This window comes from Chanodichthys erythropterus, chromosome 13, assembly GCF_024489055.1.
Source record: "Chanodichthys erythropterus isolate Z2021 chromosome 13, ASM2448905v1, whole genome shotgun sequence".
Classification (NCBI taxonomy): domain Eukaryota; kingdom Metazoa; phylum Chordata; class Actinopteri; order Cypriniformes; family Xenocyprididae; genus Chanodichthys; species Chanodichthys erythropterus.
In genome coordinates this window covers 34403286-34425489 of record NC_090233.1, presented here as the reverse complement: position 1 = coordinate 34425489, position 22204 = coordinate 34403286, and the positions used below count along the sequence as shown (strand labels likewise).

The 22204-nt window shown below is 35.1% G+C and overlaps 1 protein-coding gene across 1 annotated transcript; it reads right to left on the bottom strand.

Annotated features, from left to right (window-relative positions):
- Positions 1-539: 539 nt before the first annotated feature.
- Positions 540-21040, bottom strand: rps6ka3a (ribosomal protein S6 kinase a, polypeptide 3a). The gene is made up of 22 exons (XM_067406056.1): positions 20705-21040; positions 14732-14767; positions 10815-10931; positions 10623-10704; positions 10399-10479; positions 10084-10163; positions 9054-9160; positions 7910-7947; positions 7605-7747; positions 7402-7472; positions 7245-7333; positions 7074-7138; positions 6813-6915; positions 6589-6719; positions 6376-6501; positions 5584-5673; positions 5326-5484; positions 2703-2864; positions 2396-2472; positions 2110-2227; positions 1878-2018; positions 540-1696 (listed from the first exon to the last, which is right to left on the bottom strand). The coding sequence occupies exons 1-22, from the start codon at positions 20765-20767 to the stop codon at positions 1574-1576; spliced, it is 2202 nt and encodes a 733-aa protein (XP_067262157.1). The 5' UTR covers positions 20768-21040; the 3' UTR covers positions 540-1573.
- Positions 21041-22204: the final 1164 nt, after the last annotated feature.

The following is a 22204-nucleotide window of genomic DNA, read 5'->3' as shown; positions in this document are numbered from 1 at the left end:
GATTTTCCAATAAAACTTTATTTACAATCTCAAAGAGACAATTTTTATTGGGCTAGAAATACAATGCGTAAAAAACGTGTTAATTGAGGACAATGTGTTTTCAAAGTTTCAATGCTCAATTTTGGAAAAGTTTGAGACATTCAAAGAAAAAAAAAATCATAAAACTGTATCGCAAGATTTATTTTGTTTAAACTTGATCATTTTTTAATACATGAATACAATCCTGCTCTCCCAAGCACAAAAGTGCTGAAAAAATATATGGCCCGTGTTATACAATAAAGGCAATGAGAGACTACAAGGACATATTTCTCACTTGCACTGTGATTATTAAAATACAGCAGCAACAATATAAAACAGTCTGACTAATTCATGTAAATTAATTCCAGTACAAGACACCGCCTGAGGCCCAATTCTCCCCAAACACGTGGCCTCACATACATACAAACATACATATACATAGAGACAAGTTCATTATCTGATATAAAAATAATAAGTTCTGAATAGTCTTTAAAATTATGATTAAAAAAACTGGAGCAATCTTGATTGATACAGCCTGCATATTTCCCTTTAATTTCAAGAACAGAATAAACAAAGAAATACAAAAAGAGGAGTGTTAAGAATCAGAGTAAGACAGTAGTATATTCCCATTGAAAAAAACAAAAACTGTCCTTATATAGCCACCTACAGTCGGCTCCTACACAGTATTACCATATCCATTATGAAAGATACAGCATGCAATTTGCCTCATATTAGTTCTGATGAGAGGTTCTTATATGAAGAATATTGGTCTGCTGGAGAGGAAAAAGACTCCAAGGATGAGGTCACTATATGATTGCCTTTTTTGTAAATCAAATGCCCTTTAAGACACATGTGCATGACAAAGGGTTTCTGGACCACCTTGCCCAATTAAAACACTATATTAACACGAAACACTTGGTTTGTGACATTCACTCTACGTTTCTAGGGACATACAATGAGGATTGTAAGTTTACTTGCATAGTTTTCTTTGATTTCACAAAAATGGTTTCAACACTGCACCATGTTTAAACACCATCTGAAGTGGCTTATAGTGGCATCACTAACTGATAGCTTTCTCTTGAAAAGAAAAGCTCGAGTAAGCCATTTCAGCACATGAGGTCTGTCTTGAAGAGGGTGGGCACAGCTCTGATTGGTGATGCTAGCAATAGTACGGTTCCATGCAGTCTCTAGGCATGAAATCACCACCATAATACAGAAAAAAAACTGTACCACATGTCTCTTTACATCATACATTATCATCTCCACACAGACAGAACAAATACTTTTATATTCGTATATATAATTCCATATGAAGTAAATTTCTAGAGTATTTTCATAAAATAACTGTAAATGAATTTAACATTCTCCTAAGAGTGTTGTATAATATTCTACATGGTGATGCAGCGATGATGAATTACAAGAATTGAAAAAAAAAGAAGAAAAAAAAGTGTTTGTTTTTTTTTTGGTTTGGACTGCCATTACATGATAAAGCCAGAATCGACAGATATCTCACAAACTTATGTGCCATTTGTAGTTTGGGGATAGATTTGAATGATTACAGGGCGGTAGAGGTCAGCTTTTTGACACCACGGCGCTGAGCAAGTGTGGAGCAACCCACCGGCTCCAGTACGGGAGAAACATTTCTGTTTAGGGCTGAATAAGTGGCTGCCATCGCTCCCTGAGATAAAAGGGAAAAATATTAATAAGAATACAGTCAAACAAAAGCATTAAGCATTAATACAGTCATCATAACATTATAATGTGATGATAATGATAGGGCTGTTGCGCTGACAGGGAAAGTATAATTACGTTTCTGATATTGTTAGTTTCACATTTGTAACTATTATTACAGTGCAAACCTTCACTAGATGAGGGGCGTCCTGGCGGTTGAGTTGGTATTTGGGTAGCTTGTCCTTGTTGATTATCCATGGGTGACGAAGAACTTGAGCAGCGGTCAGCCTCTTATGAGGGTCAACGTGAAGCATCTTTGATACCAGGTCCTGTCAACAAAGAAGTTTAAAGATTAAAGATCAAACAGATAGAACATACATTTGGCTAAGAAGTGTGGTAAACAAAAGGAGAGCCTGCAACCTTTGCCTCAAATGATACAGAATTCCAGTATCCACCAGTCAGGGAAAATTTCCCACTGCCAATCCGAGCCAGAATCTCTTCCGGTGTATCTTCCGGGCCATTAGCAAATGGAGTGAACCTGAAGGATGGACAAGAGTGGTGAGTTTTGAAACTGACATGAATATTGCATTTAAAGTACATCATGCTAAATCATTCATTTTCTTGCAACATTTGGAGTATTAAAAAAATTAAAATGCAGGATAAAAAAGCTTCTTGAAAGCTGGACTTGTATAGTAAGTTAATGTACCCTGTGAGCATGGTATAAAGGAGAACTCCCAGACTCCATATATCACAAGCTGCATCATAGCCTTGCTTCTTCAGGACCTGAGCGGATAACACACATACCACATTATAATATATTATAATAAAATATAATAAAATAAAATATAATATAATATAATATAATATAATATAATATAATATAATATAATATAATATAATATAATATAATATAATATAATATAATATAATATAATATAATATAATATAATATAATATAATATAATATAATATATCTAGTCCCCCATCTAAAACAAATACAGTTCAACAGGTACCTCTGGTGCAACAAAGTTAGCAGTGTAGCATGGTGTCATCAGCAGCCCGTTTTCTGCTCTAAGTTGTTTGGCAAAACCAAAATCACAGATCCTGATTGATTCTGGATTGCCTGATTCATCCACATACAATATATTACTGGGCTTTAGGTCTCTGTGTACAACCTGCAACCAAAGTGCCAATATATTAACTATAATAATATTTAAATAAATAAAAGCATATTTAGTTACATAAATATATTTGATAAACAAAGTGCCAACCTATTAACCCTAATAGACTCATACTGAATATAGATTTATATAATATGTAATTAAATACATTTTATTTATGTAAATATTTAACTAAAACGTTTAAAACAATACATACGCTATATTGCCAAAAGTTTTGGGACGCCTGCCTTTACGTGCACATGAACTTTAATGACATCCCATTCTTAATCTGTAGGGTTTAATATGGAGTTGGCCCACCCTTTGCAGCTATAACAGCTTCTACTCTTCTGGGAATGCTTTCCACAAGGTTTAGGAGTGTGTTTATGGGAATTTTTGACCATTCTTCTAGAAGCACATTTGTGAGGTCAGGTAGTGATGTTGGCGAGAAGGCCTGGCTCACAATCTCCGCTCTAATTCATCCCAAAGGTGTTCTATCGGGTTGAGGTCAGGACTCTGTGCAGGACAGTCAAGTTCCTCCACACCAAACTCGCTCATCCATGTCTTTATGGACTTGCTTTGTGCACTGGTGTGCAGTCATGTTGGACCCACAAAGTTGGGAGCATGAAATTGTCCAAAATGTCTTGGTATGCTGAAGCATTAAGAGTTCCTTTCACTGGAACTAAGGGTTCAAGCCCAACCCCTGAAAAACAACCCCACACCGTAATCCCCCCCTCCACCAAACTTTACACTTGGCACAATGCAGTCAGGCAAGTACTGTTCTCCTGCAACCGCCAAACCAAGACGCGTCCATCAGATTGCCAGACAGAAAAGCGTGATTGGTCACTCCAGAGAACACGTCTCCACTGCTCTAGAGTCCAGTGGCGGCGTGCTTTACACCACTGCATCCAACGCTTTGCATTGCACTTGGTGATGTAAGGCTTGGATGCAGCTGCTCGGCCATGGAAACCCATTCCATGAAGATCTCTACATGCTGTTCTTGAGCTAATCTGAAGGCCACAATTAGTTTGGAGGTCTGTAGCTATTGACTGCAGAAAGTTGACGACTTCTGCGCACTTTGTGCCTCAGCATGCGCTGACCCCGCTCTATGATTTACGTGGCCTACCACTGCTTGGCTGAGTTGATGTTGTTCCCAATTGCTTCCAATTTGTTATGATACCACTAACAGTTGACCGTGGAATATTTAGTAGTGAGGAAATTTCATGAATGGACTTGTTGCACAGGTGGCAACCTATCACGTTACCAAGCTTGAATTCACCGAGCTCCTGAGAGCGACTTATTCTTTCACAGATGTTTGTAGAAGCAGTCTGCATGCCTAGGTGCTTAATTTTATACACCTGTGGCCATGGAAATGATTGGAACGCCTGAATTCAATTATTTGGAGGGGTGTCCCAATACTTTATGGCAATATAGTGTATAGAAAATATACAGTATCTGTCAAAAGTTTAGAAACATTCCAACTTAATGCTTTTGAAAGAAGACTTATACTTATGCTAAACCAAGGCTGTATGTATTTATTTAATCAAAACAGTAATATTGTGAAATATTATTGCAATTTAAAATAATTGTTTCTATTTTAATACATTTAAAAATGTAATTTATGTGATGCAAAGTTGAATTTTCAGCATCATTTCTTCTGTCTTCAGTGTCACATGATCCTTCAGATATCATTCTAATACGCTGATTTGCTTCAGGTAATATTCTTAATAATATTATTATCAATGTTGAAAAGTTTTTTTTTCTGCTGAAAATGTTTGTCGAAACAATGATACCATTCAAACATTTGTGCTAAGATAAAAAAAAAAAAAGAGACAAATTAATCATCAATGAATTTATAAGAAATGAATCAATTCATCGATGCATTAAATTGATCTAAAATGTCAGTGAAGACATTGTAATGTTGAAATGTTACAAAAGATTTTTTTTTGATACATTAAGTAATAAATGTAATAAATACATCTTATAAATGCAAATAAATGCAAATAAATGGTGTTCATTTAACTTTCTATTCATCAAAGAATCCTAAAAAAACATATCACCATTTCCACAAAAATATGAAACAGCATGACTGTTTTCAGCATTAATAATAATAATAATAATAATAATAATAATAATAAGAAGAAATGTTACCTGAAGCAAATCATCATAAGAATGATTTCTGAAGGATCATAAACACACTAAAGACTGGAGTAATGATGCTGAAAATTCAGCTTTGCCATCACAGGAATGAATTCGATTTTTAAATATATTCAAATAGAAATTTTAATTTGTAATAATATTTTGTAATATTGCCATTTCTACAGTATTTTTGATTAAATAAATGCAGCCTTGGTGAGCATAATGTGTTGCTTAAGTAATGCTGCATGTTAATTTTTGTTTAAATGCATGTAATCGTATATTTATTTATTGTGGACATTAAATATTATCAGTAATATTTGGTGTGTGTGAATGCTTTTACCCCTTGGGCATGCAGATATTCAACAGTCTTTGTAATGGTGTGGAGGACAGCGCTGGCCTCTCTCTCAGAGAAAAACTTTTGTCTGAGGATTTTATCCAGTAGTTCTCCACCTTTCATCAACTCTGTGACCAGGTACACTGATCGCCCATCATCAAACACCTATAACACCACACAGACTCAGGATAAATGGCAGACAACACCTGGGATATTTCAGTTAGATGTTTCCTACAGACAGGCACACAAACAAAAGTCACTCACGTCCTTGAGAGTAATGATGTTGGGATGTTGTCCATATCGCAGCAGAATCTCTACCTCCTCTGCTGGATCTCTTCTCTCCTTATTGATAATCTGCAATCCAATCAGAGCCATTGAGAAATGTCTAATAACTCTAATACAAACAGAAAAATCAGAACTATATAAAAAGTTGTCAATAAGAATTCTTTTAATAAATGAATACTTTTAATTGAGTCAGGATGCATTAAATTGATCAAAAGTAATAGTAAAGACATTGTTACAAAAGATGTATATTTCAAATAAATGCTGTTCTTTTGAACTTTCTATTCATCAAAGAATCCTGAAATAAATGTATCACGGTTTCCACAAAAATTCCACAGCCTTTAAAACAATAAGAAATGGTTCTTGAACACCAAATCAGCATATAAGAATGATTTATGAAGGATCATGTGACAATGAAGACTGAAGTAATGATGCTGAAAATTCAGCTTTGCCATCACAGGAATAAATGACATTTTACAAACACATTAAAATAGAAGACAGTTCTTTTAAGTTGTAATAATATACACAATATTACTGTTTTTACTGTATTTTTAATTAAATAAATTCAGCCTTGGTAAGCATAAAAGTAAATAAAATAAAAAATAAATCTTACTGACATGACTTTTGAATGGTAGTGTATCATTGAAAAAACAATTAAAAATGATTAAACCTCTTCTAAAACTGACAAAACAATCAGAACTGCCAATACACCTCTATAAAACTGTAAGAACCATAAACACATCAATAAAAATAGATGAAAAGGTATGCGGTTACCTTAACTGCATAGTCCATTCCTGAGCTCTTGTGCACACAGCGCTTGCAGATGGAATAGGAGCCCACACCAATGTCTTCTTTAACATCATACACATCTGTGAACTGAAGCGTGCTCCGGTGGGGTTGCTGGATAACATTCACACATGCACTTTATTCCCACGTGTACAGATGTTAAAGGGGTTTGAGAGGAGCGTGCAAGTGATGCGAGTATACCTGTAGTATGCCGCTTAAGTTGACATTGCTCTGAATGGGTGGCTGGCTTTCCTCTTCTACTCCCATAGCAACAAAGCTAAACCCTCTGAAGAGCTGATGGGCATTGGCACTAGGAGGGATACCAGGAGAGTCTGGGACCAAAGAAACAGGCAAGTGAGTACCACCCAACTGCTGTGTCTAGAAATGGATCTACTGCTAAAAAGGGGAATGTTTGCATCGCTTACCTCGTGGGGTTTTGGCAGTGAACTCTGTGTCAAAGTAGATTGTATCATCTGGCCTCTGGATGGCAGGCTTAAAGGGAGGAGGCACTTCCTTTCTGAATAATTTCTAGAGGGGAAAAAAATAGTCATTTCTGTAAGCATAAATATTAGGAATGCATGTTATATAATTACTGGTGCTTTAAACTAACTTTAGGTGAGCATAACAGCAAAGGTAATGCAAATGTAAAAATAGAGGAAATGCACATGATCAATTAAAAGTCTTACATTCCAGTCAATTGTGCTGAAGAATGAATGTCTTTTGATCTCTTCTACTCCATCAGGCCCGGCTCCTGAAATTCCAACCCCAACATTCAATGAACAGACTGAAAAATTCACCAAATGTACTCCGCATGAACAACCTGTTCTTTGAAACTAGCTGAAAATGAGCTTTTTCACCTAAGCGGTTGCCAGGATTCCTCTTGAACAGATTGCGGAGCAGAGACTGGGCCTCAGGGCTGAGAAACTGAGGCATTCCTAGCTTTGCCCTTGAGGCACAAAAAACAATGTCAGTGCAAATACTGAAAATCAATATTTTTAAGGAAATAAGACTCACTTTAAGATCATTGTCATGGTTTCCTTGCGGTCTTTCCCTTGGAATGGAAGTGTTCCAGTCAGCATTTCAAACTAAGGAGGTAGAAATACACAATAATCACTGCACTGATACACAAAAATTATGTTTGACAAACTTGATGATAAATTATGTTTGTGTTTATTTGAAACTGAAGAGTAATTTCAGCTTAACCCCACCCCTCTTACCATTAACACGCCATAGGACCACCAGTCAGCACTGTGGGTATGACCTCTACGGTTGACGACCTCTGGAGCCATATACTCCACCGTACCACAAAACGAATATGCTTTGTTCTCATGGTCAATGGACTCTTTACTTAACCCAAAGTCTAAGTAACACATACACAGACACAACAAATCTAATACATACTGACACATTTATCATTGTAAGATTCTCACAAAATGCTCATATCTATGAACTGAGTTAATTCAAGATTTAGTTTTATACCAATATAAGCACTTATCTTTATGCAGTGATAAAACGCACATACCTGTAAGTTTGATGTGTCCATCATTATCCAAAAGAATACTGTAAGAGATCCAAATTTGGTTCACTCATGAAAATGTGCAATGCATTGGCTTTAGTCAAAGTGTTGCTATTATAAACGTTCTAATATCTACTGTATATAGTCATTGTTCAAATATTTTTTACAAGTAAATGATGTGTTCTCAAACATGTAGTTGTAACTATGCAGTTTCCTGCTGTACTTTGAGCTGTGCGACCTCACATAGGCCTGTCACGATAATCAGTATATCGACGATATATAATATGACTGCAATATGTTTTGGTGATGCGATATACTGCCCATTGTGTTTACATAAAAATTAATTTCACAAACATTTTAGCCTATCACACTGCTTTTGTCATCTCATCTGCTCTCGGTGTCTGAAGCAGAGCTCAGGCAGCTCCTCCACACACCCAAAGAAACACAGAGAGAGAGAGAGAGAGAGCAGACAGTGACAAGAGAACTGTGTGTATGCGATTACCTGCGTCTGTCCTTCTTCTTTAGGAAAAGTCATATATTTGTGAAACAAATCACTTGGCCATCAGTTGTCAGAAAATTAAAACGATATCTGTCATAGTATCCTTTCAACGTTTGAATGCTCCATGACTGGAGTCAGCGCTGCTCAATGCATTGAATCAGTGCCATTGATCTCTATGAAGTGATACATCAGCTTCAGTGTTACCCAGCTGATGGTCAGTTGAGCCTTGTGAAGTGGGACTCAAAGTTAAATCAGTTTCAATACCTTGAAATGAAGGTATTGAAGGTTTAAACCTATGGAGGTTTATTGATGACTCACTCATAAAGACAGTCCCTTGCTGCCAACTACTGGCATAGCAATGTAACTGCACTGTCTGACAGCCTGTCTAGCAAGCAGAGATGTGCCAGTGAAATATCAGCACTTTTGGAAAGCCTCTTGTCCAGTCAGATTCGAGAATCAAAACTGATATAAATATAATAATATCCCAACAAGCTTATTTATTTAGCAAAATAATAATCTTATATATTATAATAATATGGCGATAATATCGCATATCCAATATTGAGCCACTCAAAATCACTGCAAGGGAAATTCCTTTACTCTGACAGCCCTAACCTCGCATTTTATGTAATATGTAGGTGAGAAACACACTTTTCTGGTTTGAGATCTCTGTAGATGATTCCCAGTCCATGTAAATGGTCCAAAGCCAAAGCCAGCTCTGCAAGGTAGAATTTTACATCCTCCTCTGTAAACATCACCTAAAAAAAAAAAAAGACACAAATGAGCGGTAGAAGAACTAGCAGAACATACTCTATTCTAATATTCAGTCTTAAAATTTTTAATTACTAAATTCTTAATTTTAAATGTGTGCTCAATTAAATTGAGATTTACATGTACACTACTGTTCAAAAGTTTGAGGTTAGTAAGATTTTCAGTTTTTTTGTTGAAAGTTTGTTTGTTTATTTGTTTTTTAATTTAGCACCACACTACCATGGCTATATTCATGGCAAAAAACAAGTGGAATATGTGAGAAAATTAAGTCACTATACTATATACAAACAACAAATAAAGCAAAATGTATGAAAGGTTTTTAAAGTTTCTTAAAAAAAAATCTAAAACTAAATCTCACTTTTCATAAAAATCAACCAAAATATAAAGAATATATATTTTATTTGTCAAAAGAAATGAATACTTTTATTCAGCAAAGATGCATTAAACTGATTAAAAAAAGACTAAGATTTTTGAAAAATAGTTAAAACAAAGTATCTAAAACATTTTTTTCTATTCATCAAAGAATACTGAAAAAAAGTCTTCAGTTTCCACAAAAAATTAAGCAGCGCAACGTTTTTCAACATCGATAAAAATAAATTTTTCCTGAGCACCAAATCAGCATATCAGAATGATTTCTGAAGAATCATGTGACACTGAAGACTGGAGTAATGGCTGATGAAAATTCAGCTCAGAAATAAATTACATTTTGAGAAATATTAAAACTGAAAACGGTTACTTAAAATGGTAATTAATTTTCACAATATTACTGTTTTACTGTATTTTTGATCAAATAAATGCAGCCTTGGTGAGCGCAAGAGAATTATTTCAAAAACATTTTAAAAAAAAAATCATACTAATCCCAAATGGTAGTGTACATGTTGGATTTATCTGTTGTAGACATGTAATTCACCTCTTTGGACAGGCGAGTGAAGAGATCTCCTCCTCTGAGGAAGTCCAGAATCAGATAAAGTTTACCTTCTGTCTGAAATGCTGAGGAATCAAAATTAAAGTTGAAAGATCTGTAACAAGGGTACTAAAATTTAAATTGTACATTCTTAAATTTCCCTGGGCTTGGCGACGAGACCACAACTTTGTTAACAAGCAAGTACTTAAAAGTAATCCAGATAACAAGATACGATGATGTAATGCAAGTTCAATTAAAGTTCAACAGAAATGCACAACCATAAAGCATAAAAATCTGATTGGTGATGGGATGTCAACTCACCATAGTGCAGTTTAACAATAAAAGGATGGTTGACCTCAACTAGGATGTCTCTCTCCATCTTTGTACGCATTCGATCTCGTACTGAAACCACACACCCAAATATAAACAAACATTATAAATAACTTAAACTTCTTTTTTTGTGTTTGTATATGTTCAATAACACTGAATTGGTAGCAAAAGATAAAATTCTTTTAAAGACATAAAACAACACACAAAACACACACCTTTCAGCGTAGCTTTCTTTAGTACTTTCATAGCATAGAGCTGTCCTGCATCAGGCCCAGTTATCTTCTTGACAAGGAACACCTGCATAAATGAGCATCATTATTAGCTAAACAAAGCTTCCAAAATGTAAACACGATGATGAAACAAATCATTTTTAGTCATTTTACTCATATATGTGCAGTTCACCTGACCTTGCCAAAAGAGCCTTGGCCCAGAACCTTGCAGAGCTCAAACTGTCGTGGGTCAGCTTTCTCCGAACCCTCCTTGACGTGGTGAGTGATGCTGATTTCCTTGACAGAGCCCTCATCCTATGAAAGAGGCATATGAAATATGAGGATGCTTGTGTCACCCACAAAACATGCAATACAACACCAAAGCACACACAAACGGATCACTTATCTTGTTCTGTACTGTTAGAAACACAGTGATGACAGCAGTGTAACTTTAAAAAAAACAAAAAAAACAACAACAACAACACTAAAATCAAATGTCAGGACACACAAACACCACTTCATCACATCAATAGAGGGTATGCACATGACGTCACCGTCAGCCAGAGCGACTGTGGTCACGCCCACTGAGTGGCAAAAAGACTGAGCTGCAGCACTGGTTTTCAGCATGAATGCCACGAGAAACAAACAAAACACATCGAAAATGGCAAAGAGCTTTGCGATTGACTGTACAAATAGAAGCGAAATGTGGATTTGCAGTTATCATTGTGTCAATATATTGAATTTAGGGGTAAAATCATACCCTATATTTAGTTTTGTTATATTTTATATTGACTAGTTATCAATTAAATATTTACAATCTTATATTCTGCATAATTGGGCGTTTTTAAATGTTTCAAAAACTATTCAAGTTTTAGGGCTGGATGATTTGACTATATATCATTGATATAAGTGATCAAAGATTTATACCTACCTATTTTGTATTTTTATAAGCATTCACAGGCAAATCTTTATGTATTTCCCTGGAAATCAGGCACATATAAATAACAGGAAACACTATTCCTGGCTGTATGTCAATATCAATGGGTTACTGGATCTTTGGTTAGTTGTAAGAAACACTATCGAGTCTAACATTTAGTTTAATCGTTTGTTGTAATTGTTTAACTCCCATTTTCGCAGTATCCCCTATTAAATCCAGTCATGCAGCAGGCTCTTTGGCTACTTAGTCCGGCTGAGGGGGCGTTCTGGTGGGAAAGTGACGTCAATGCATACCCTCTATATAAACTCATGCCCAAAAAAATTTACTGAGGATCAGGCAAACACACACACACACACACTATGAGAGGATGTTAAAGGGAAGCCTGGATGGCTGGTGTCTCTGCAGAGGAGCAGCATGCCAAAGCCTGTGAGAGGAGAAAGAGAATAAACACCACAAACAAGCAGTGAGGGTTTAAACCTTATAACTGACTGAATGCCCACAAATGAGCAGAGGAAGAGATCAGGAAGGAGGAAATCTTCAGAGACAGAATAAGAGCGCTATGTCAGAAACATCCAACTATAGACACTAAAATGCCAATTTATGTTAAAATTGGTTAGATAGAGCTGAGAGTACTACACATCATATCTCCTTTTTCTTTCCCTCCTGCTCTCTCTTGTCCTTAACATACACTTGAGATGGAAAGCAGGGTGGTAGTAACTTATAATCTAATCATCCACACAGATTTTGATCAATAAATGTCACACCAATCTGCCAACATGAATTAGATAAATGGTGGATGATATCTGATAATCTGTTGATGGTGGAAAAAGACCAGAGACATCAATATCCACCACAGAGGTCAAAAATAACAAAGAAAGCGATGGGACATACGTGTGTGTTTGTGCATGTCTAAAACAGTACTTGCAACTGATGTGTCATACAAGGTGTGCCAGCACATAGAAATGTTTGTATGTACAGTATTTTTATGCAAGAAGAGTTTCAGAGCAAATACGTTTAACAAACAGACAGCCTTGTTATTTGATTGCCTTAACCATTTTTTTGGGACACTGTGTGCTTCATTAATAATCCACACTTCCCTCCTGACCTGCTTTCACTAGCAGTTCTAGATGGCAGAATATTTAAAAGCTGATCAAATAACAGACGGTGTCATTCATTCACTGCATAAATAAAAAATATAATGAATTCATTCATTAATACCATTTATCTTTGTTAAAGCTACAAAAGTGATTTTCTCTTCCTCTTTTGTTTTTTGATTAGCATTGGTGAAAAAAAGCTGCGGGTGTATTAGGCTGCTGTCTAATAAGACGAATAAGACGAATCCACGGATCCAATATAATGATACGCATCCTTTTTTTCTCAATTGTTTACAACACATAAACGACTGTGTTTATGAGGATACTTGCCGAGATGGACACAGACTTCATTTTGCTGTGGTTCAAGCCCAAAAGAAAAAGAGAACCGAATTCTTGTGCTGCATGCGTGGCTCTGCGTGTGCGCACAGAAAACAGTGTGCGAATTAAAGTCTTCTTGTGCTTGAGGTTTAAACTGACATGCAAATGGTAAACTTTCACTCTATGATGAAAAACTTTGCAATTAATCCACAAATCACATGCTTTCAGGCGATGTGACTACTGCGCATGTGCACATTGCGATATGGATGGTAAAACGATATATCGTACAACTCAAAATCTCTGACTTTTTGTCTTCAATGATTGGACAAACATTCTTTGTTCCTGAGACTTCCACAGAAGATATGGGACATGTATCTTGTTATCATGCCACAACCATAAAATGCATAAAATAAATTAAGTTAAATAATGGCGCATAAGTCTCTGCAAATTAATCTAAAACCGAATTTATGAATTAAATTCTAGAAGATTCTGAGCAGATGAGATGACTGATGGGGCTTGACATGAGAAAGAGTAGCCTGAGACAGTGTAAGCAGATCTCAAGAGATTTTATCTGAAGTGTGACCAAGGATATGTCTGAGGGACACCTCACGACAGGAACAGGAAGTGAGCGTGGGTGTTACACACACTATGTCTCAACAGTCCTCCTTCCCATATACACGCACACATTCAATGGGACAGGCCTAAATATACACTACTGTTCAAAAGATTGGGGTCAGTAAGATTTTTTTGGGAAAGAAATCGATATTTTTATTAAGCAAGGACAAATTAAATTGTTCAAAAGTCTTTAATATGGTTACAAAAAAAACTACTTCAAATAAATGCTGTTCTTTTGAACTTTCCATCCATCAAAAAATCCTGCAGCACAACTGTTTTCAACACTAGTAATAAGAAATATTTCCTGAGCACTAAATAAGCATATTAGAATGATTTCTGAAGGATCATTCAGATTCTGACACTGAAGACTGGAGTAATGGCTGCTAAATTTTCAGATTTGCCATCACTGGAATAAATTAAATTTTTAAATATATTAAAACAGAAAAGTTATAAAGTTACACAGTTTTTTTTTTGTAATTGTAATAATATTTCACAATATTACAGTTTTACTGCTTTATTGATCCATTAAATGCAGCCACGGTGAGCATAAATACTAATTTTAAAAACATTCAAAAAAATTTTACCAACCCCAAACTTTTTAACAGTGTAACAGTTGTAAGTAAACACAGTGGTTTGGGTCACAATTGGCCCCATGAAATGATCTATGACAGCTTTCAGTGTCTGCTGGGTAAGTGGAAAATGAAGCTCTGCTTGAAGAGAATGCTGAACATCCTCTTCTCCTACTGGCTGCTTGCCATGTCACTCATCCAACAGGAAACCAATAAAACCAGGCTGTCCTCTGAGACAGGAAATGTGATGTTAAAAGCCAACTAGCTGACATAGGAAACATCTCTGAATTCAAACACGGTGGGGCATTACAGTAGATCAAATTCTCCTCAAGCTGTGAACAAAGAGCTTGTTTGATAAACTGTGAGGAAACAAAGCTGAACTGCTGTAATCTGTCAACATAATTAATTCAGTTTGACAGACATTCTGTCTAACTGTATGTAAAGCGTCCTTGGGTCCTATATAAAAACAAATTATTATCATTATTAATATGCAGACACACACACCCACACTACATTCAAATGCACACACTGACACATGATTACACATAAAACACACACACATTTACATAGTGTTGAACTTACTTGAACAAGAGCATCATCATCTATCATGGAGTCATCCTACAAAACAAGAAAAATATTAATCACAAAACGGCATAAAAAAACTTTGTTACATAATGTTACTATTACAAGTGTGTTTGCAAGGACTATAAATCACAATGTGTTAATTACCGAAAAATAAAAAGCAGTCTAAAGGAACAGAAAAAGACTTTTATTAAAAATTAATTGTCATTCAATCATTCATTCAAGAGATTTGTTCAAAATGGCCTGTCCCAAAATGGCACCCTAAACACTCACAAGCACCCTTCTGAAACCAAAAATGACAAAAAAAGGACATGGACTTCACGATCACACTGTGGCAATTTTAAGTCCACAACACCATAAGTACATATGAAATGTGCATATGAAGCTTGAGTAGTCATTGAATCGTTCATCCAAACAGATTTAAAAAAAAACAAATAAATAAATAAATAAATATATATATATATATATTAAATATTTTTAAGTAGACTGCAACAATTAACGTTGTCAGAACCTCTAGTAAATGACATTTAGTTCTATTCCTAATCGTAGGAGAATAGTGGTCTTTGTTTAAAAAAAAAAAAATAAATGTGATTCTTAATTCATCCAGAATCATGCAGGTCTGGTATATGCAATATCAAATCATCAGACCAAGTGTTGACAATGACATGAGAGTAAAATGACAGTGTGGAAGATTGTTATTTACTTAAAGACACAGACTAAGTGATTATTTATAGGTCCACACACAAACAGGGGCCTAAAACAGGCAGCGTAGGACAGCTATTTTCAGACCACGGGATTAGCCTGGATCAAAGGGAAGTTAATTAAGGAAAGAGTACCAGAAGATAGAGGGCTAACAGAATGAGACAATGCTTGTTACTATTTATCAACTCAGACAGCATTTATAAAAGGAAACAGAACTTAAAACTGCCCCCTTGACCAAGCAGAGTTTCTGTGCCATACTCAAATTTATATACTCATAATAATATACTCTCAAAATAGTTTAAACATACATAAACGTATTCCACACGGCTCCGGGGGTTAATGAAGGCCTTCTGAAGCCAAGTGATAATTTTTTGTGTAACTATCTATAGATATTCTTAAATGTTACTCAGAAAACAGAACACAGGTTTAATTAATTTGAAGTGCTTATGCTAAATGTTACACTGTCAGATATAAGAAAAAAGTCCCTACCATCTTTGGCATGTATATAGATCTCCAGGGCCCTATGTTGATTTCCTAAAAGAGCAGATTTTCTCTCAGACCTATTGTAGGGCCCTATGATTTCCATGATGCAGAAAACGTGGACAGAATCACAGAATCCAGCATGCATGTACGCACACACACTGAAGCCGTGTGACGCTCGCGATGTTTTCATCCTCTGACGCCTCACTATATGAGGAAATGAACGCACGAAATTCATCTCCAGAGCCGCTCTGAAAGTCATTTCATCAGCATTTAACCGCTTCGTTTGAGAAAACTATCATCATAATGAGAAACTCAAAGCTCTCGGTAACCCATCAAGGTAAAAGTTCGATTTAACTTGACAGAAACATATTAGTGTTGTACAGTAGAATTTAGATAAAATTTAATCATTTATTATTTAATAATTAATAAATTAATTCAACAGTAAAGATCTGTTGTGCAGTACATTGTTTGACAAAGTTTAATTTCATGATTAAAAGATAAATTAAATGGTATGCGTTCATTTGATTGCCGGAAAAATTAAAATACGGAACAGAATTTCTGAAAAAAAAAAAAAAAAAAATTCATAAAAATTACTTTTTTTAATTAATAAATTTAGTTGTTTTTAAGAATTAAACCATCTAAATGGAATCCAGAAAAGTTAAAACAGAAAACAGAATTTGGTAAAAATAAAACAGAATTCGAGAGGAAAGAATAAAACATATATCATTGGGCCCTAAAAAAAAATGTAATTTTATGCTAAACTTTTAATAAATTGTTGGTAAATTAGATAAGTTTCATTATTTCCATTGATTAGACTTGTTTTTTGATTACTTAAATTTTATTTAACCATTAAAATGGAGTCAAAAAAAAAAAAAAAAAAAACTGAATCCAGAAAAATTAAAACTGAAAAAACAGAATTTGGGAAAAAAAATAAAACGGATTTCACAGGGCCCTACTATATTGGTTAATATTGATAAAGCACTGATTGTTGGAGATTTTAACATTCATGTAGACAATACAAAGGATGCGTTAGGGGTTGCGTTTACAGATTTACTAAACTCCTTTGGGGTCAAGCAAAACGTCACTAGACCTAATCATCGCTTTAATCATACACTAGATTTAATTATATCACATGGAACCAATCTTACCGATATAGAAATTCTACCACAAAGTAATGATGTCAATGATCACTACCTTGTAACATGCATACTGTGTACTGCTGAAATTTGACATATGGCGCTGCGTTATCGACTAGGTAGAACAATTCTCCTGACAACTATAGGTAGATCCACAAATAACCTGCCTGATCTGTCTCAGATGCTCAGTGTATCCAAACACACAAATGAACTTTTTTTTATTATTATTCAAAGAACAATAACATACAGACTCTTGTATAACATACAGTGTAACATACAGTATACATAAACATAGAAAAAAATCTAATAAATTTATTATAAAGTTCACAAGCTTTCAAAGTTCTTAAAGGGGGTGGGGGTTGGTAGTAGAGAGTATAGAGTAGTAGTGCATCCTTCATATCTCTGAAAAGTCTTTAGTTTTATCATATTTATAAAAGAAAGATACACCGTACCGAGTCTTTCCGAAAACAGCCAAGGGCCTGGAGGCGTGCCGTGTGAGCGGAGCTAAAGAGTGACGAGCATGCGCAGCTTTTGCATAGCGATACATCTGCAAGCTATCAATACTCAGCTAAACAAATGTACTTAAACACACACAATACACCATCGCATTATCCCTGGATAACTTTTGAATCACTATAATGAATATAGCGTATACTGAATGATGAATAATGAATTTATGAATTCACTACATTTGTGTTGTTTACATTATGCACTTAGGCGCCTATTGCGAACAAAACAGACATTTGAAGCAGTTTACTCATTACCTGCGGTTCCGACTCATGACCGGGATCATTATTGCTGTGACCGCTCTATTTTTCAATTTCAAATGATCTGTAAATCCAGCGTAGAACTGGGCCTTGTTTATGAAACCTGAGGGCTCAAGCAGCCACGGAAAAACACTATCAGTTTCTATGGTTATTTCAATGACAAATATCAAGAGCGCATCAATGTAATGCGTCAGCACAAAACTCTCAGCTACACTTAACGCTGGGTTCTTTGGGAATCAAGGTTATCTTTCCCTCACAACCAAAAACACACTTATTTGGTGACATTGTTGATTTCGTGAAGTCCTGTGACCTGTGCAGCGCTGCTTCCATAAGCCAAACGCGTGTTGATGGGCGTGCTCTTGCTCTCTCTCTCTGGTCTACATGTGCATGCGCGCTCTTCAGGGAGAAGTGCCTGTACAAGGAATTCTGAGCTTTCTGACGTCACACAGGCACATACTCAAAAAAAAGACTGCAAAGTTTATGAGGATTTGGAAGAGTATTTTTGGCCCTGAAATACTCCATTATACATCCAACTCGTGTTTTGAAACTTTGGCCATGTTTAGCATGAGAATCCAACTCTTTGACAGTGTAAATACCCCCCCTTTAAAGCTTTCTTATTCAAAGAGTCTCTGATACTGTCAATATATATACATATTTCAGTCAACAAAATCATAAAATTTGGTTTCTTATTGGTAAATTTACACTATGAATGTGAAATTTGGTTAACAATATAAGTAAATTAATTAAATAAAAGTACTGTTCTTCTTGATCAGAATAGTCAGTAAAGCCAAAGTGTACATTTTCCCACAAGAGTGAAAGAGGAAAAGTAAAAAGTACTAATTTTAAAGTGAACGAACTCTTTAATACATACTTGCTGAAAAAAGTAATAAATTTATTTAAAAACAAAAAACAAAAAAAAAACACACAAATACAGAACATATAGAGAAAAATACAATCCTGAGATAAAATAAGGAGTCTAACTTAATCAAATTCTGATAAAATACATAGATACATTTCAAGTAGTTTGTAAGAATGTTCCTAAGCTCAATATTTTCTAAAATTCTTAAGAAATTCTCAAATATTTTCTTAAGAAATAAAATGTCTACTCTTATATGTGCTGAATGCTGCCAAAAAGTCATAATTAGGCTCAAATTAAAAATGATGTCCCTATTTGACTTTTTTAGGGTGAGGCATTTTTCAAAAATATTGCATTTGAATTTTTGTGCTTATAAAAAAATTAATATTCGAATATTTGTTTATATAAATTATGTTTAACGAGAAAGACATTTTTGAATCACTACGGGTTTGTCACCATTTCTGAACAATCTTATGATTAGGCAATATACATAAACTTATATCTTGAGGTTTCCTTTTAGTTGAAAACATTAAACAACGTGTGTAGACAAAAATATACAGAACAAAAGCATTTAAGCTCAAACAGAGCAAACAAAAAAAAGCTACTAAAACAGACTGCCAATTATTATACAGAACGTACATTGATATTGTGATAACTACTGTTAATTTGTTTGTTGAAATTTGAGTAAGAGCATTTTGATCAATGCGCCGAGGCAGACGACGACATTCTGTCACCTGTCATCAACTTCTTTACACACTCCACACAGCACCACCCAACATATTTAGTTATAGCTGTGAGTTTTAGCATGGGTGCTTACAATTCATCAAGGATTCACTGCATTTATGTATTTATTTGTGCACTCCCCCAGTTTTTGAAAAGCTGTTATTGAATTTCAAATCCAGCAAAGTCATGTCACACATAATCATCACCCATTAACGTTGGTGTCAATTCAGAGAACTTGTGCACTTCTCTAGTTGTAGTAATCTGAATTATATTTAGCTAGTGTTATGTTGTAATGCTTAATAACAACAATTAATTTGAAACAACCCAATGAACTCACTAAACATCTTGCATTCAGGGATTTAGGATATATTGGAGGTTATCCTCATTTTAAGAGGTTATTTAAGATGATTTGTTATTGTGGTAAGAACAATATTTAAAAAAAAAGATAAGAACATTCTTAAGTATTTTTGGGAATACAAAATATTCCAACATAAATTTAAGAAGCATTTTATTCTTAAAGAAATGTTTTGAGAATCCAGCCACAGGTCCAGCATACAAAAAAATGCAATTTAAGGTTATTGTTTCATAATCTAAGTAACACACTTACCATGTCTCAGAAGCTAATGGGCCATCTATCTACCAAGACAGCATTTGGGGTTATCATAAACTTGTATTTTGCAAATTTATGGCATGTTGGGCATGCCTGTGACGCCCAAAAATGCTGTTTGGGTATGTAGGCAGCTAACTTGGGATTTGAGAATCAGTCTGTGTACGAAAAGTTAGTTCCCCACCCTGAGCTTATTGCCCAACGCATACTCAAGTCAAACTTCAACCAGTTACAAAAAGGCAAACATGTGTCCATTTTAAGTAAGAACGAAACAAGTACATCGAACAGGTACACACACACACACACACACACATACTGTGCTTGTCCGGTCAAGTCTTGCTTCGACGGCTTACACATTCTCTAGCTTTACCAGGTTAGCTAGGCACTTTGGTCCAACGATATTTCTATGTTAGGATTTAAAAGACACACGTCATGTCGCTTTTAATATTTTGTTGCATTTTAATATCGGCGTATAACTACGAAACGCGCACTTTCTGCATTCAGTAACGTGTTTGAAAAGTAGCGAAATTCTGAAACGCGAGCTTTTTGTTTGGATTCAGAGTTTCCACACTGTAAACTACTAGTCCAAATATGCACTTCAAGACTGTACACTGACATTCCTCTGTAACACGAAGAATCGGATTAAACGTGACATCATACAGTAACACTCTTCAACACCCTAAACGTAACATAACCCACCTCATTCTCCATATGTCCCACGGGCAGCTTCTGCCAGGGGTCTGCAAACTGCGCCAGCGGCATCTTTAAGTCCCGATCTTTAACTTGCGATCACCCCCGTGAAGTGATTTGACGCTGTCAGTCAGTATAAAGTTGCACAAAAGAGTCCCACAAAGAGGAATGTTCCTTTCTGACGGGTAAATAAAAGTATAATTCAGTTCCAATGCCTCCAAGGTAGTTTTTTACTTCTAAAGTGTCCGGTTCCTCTTCGCAAACATTCAAAATATGTTTTAACAGCAGAGTGATACACTTCCGTTTTCGCTCAACATGGCGTCGTCGCCCCGTTCACCTGTCTGTCAGAACGAGGCTGGAGGATACGTCATGATGCGTCACAGAGCGAGGGACACCGTGGTCACCCACTGGTGCAAACCCGTCACATTGATCCTCAGGTGAAATTTAACTGGATCGAGGGATAAATTCCAATATTTTGGTTTGAGATATTAAATGTATTGCCTGTTCAGAGGCTTTAAACTCATCTTGACTGCTTTTTTGAACAACACAGTTGTTCAAAACTGTGCATTGGAGCAGCCTTGGTTGTGATTTATTTTTGATGGTTCTGTCTCCAAATCCTTTGATCATTAAATCTTTTTAAATCTCTTTTCCCTGCGTAGCATCTACATGTTTTTATTTATTCAGTCCTTCATAAGAAAAACACACGTGACACTTTTGAATAAATGAAGTGCACAATCAAAAACACTGCAGAGGGAGGGGAATCACAACACCACAGCTGATAAACACTCATCCGGCTGTACCAGAGGGCTTAGAATAAAGCTGATTTGAGGATTGTGCTTTATTTTCACTCTCTTTTTTGATGAGACCCAGTTTATTTGTGACCTATTTCTCCAAATAGCTATTAGTAGTGTGGCGATCATGCATAGCATGGGATAAAATGTAAAGAACCTTCATCCTACAAATTAAAAGAGCTCACTTAATTATTTGACATGGTCCCTTGAGCAGGCTACTAATGGCTGGGTGAGGTTCAATTTTAGTAAGTAAATAAATAAATAAATATATATATATATATATATATATATATATATATATATATATATATATATATATATATATATGAAATTTATAAATGTAATTTATAATATTAAATTGTCATTAACACTCTGATAAGAATTTCTGATAGCTTGTAGTGTAAATCAATGGGATTTTTAAAACAGTACAGCATACTACTTACATAATATGCATATAAATATCAGTTGTTACTCTATATCTCCCAATAATGTATAAGTAATATATTTAACATTATATATATAACAAAAGTCTTAATTGTGGGTTGCACATAATAATATAATAATAACTGAGACAAATTTCATCATGAAATATTACTAACAGTATAAAAGTTATGTTAACTTTAATGTAAAAATCAATAGATTTTATGGCAAAAAGACAGTTTACCATTTCCTAAAGGTGGACATTTTTTGAATTATACTAAAAGGCCTTTTACTTACT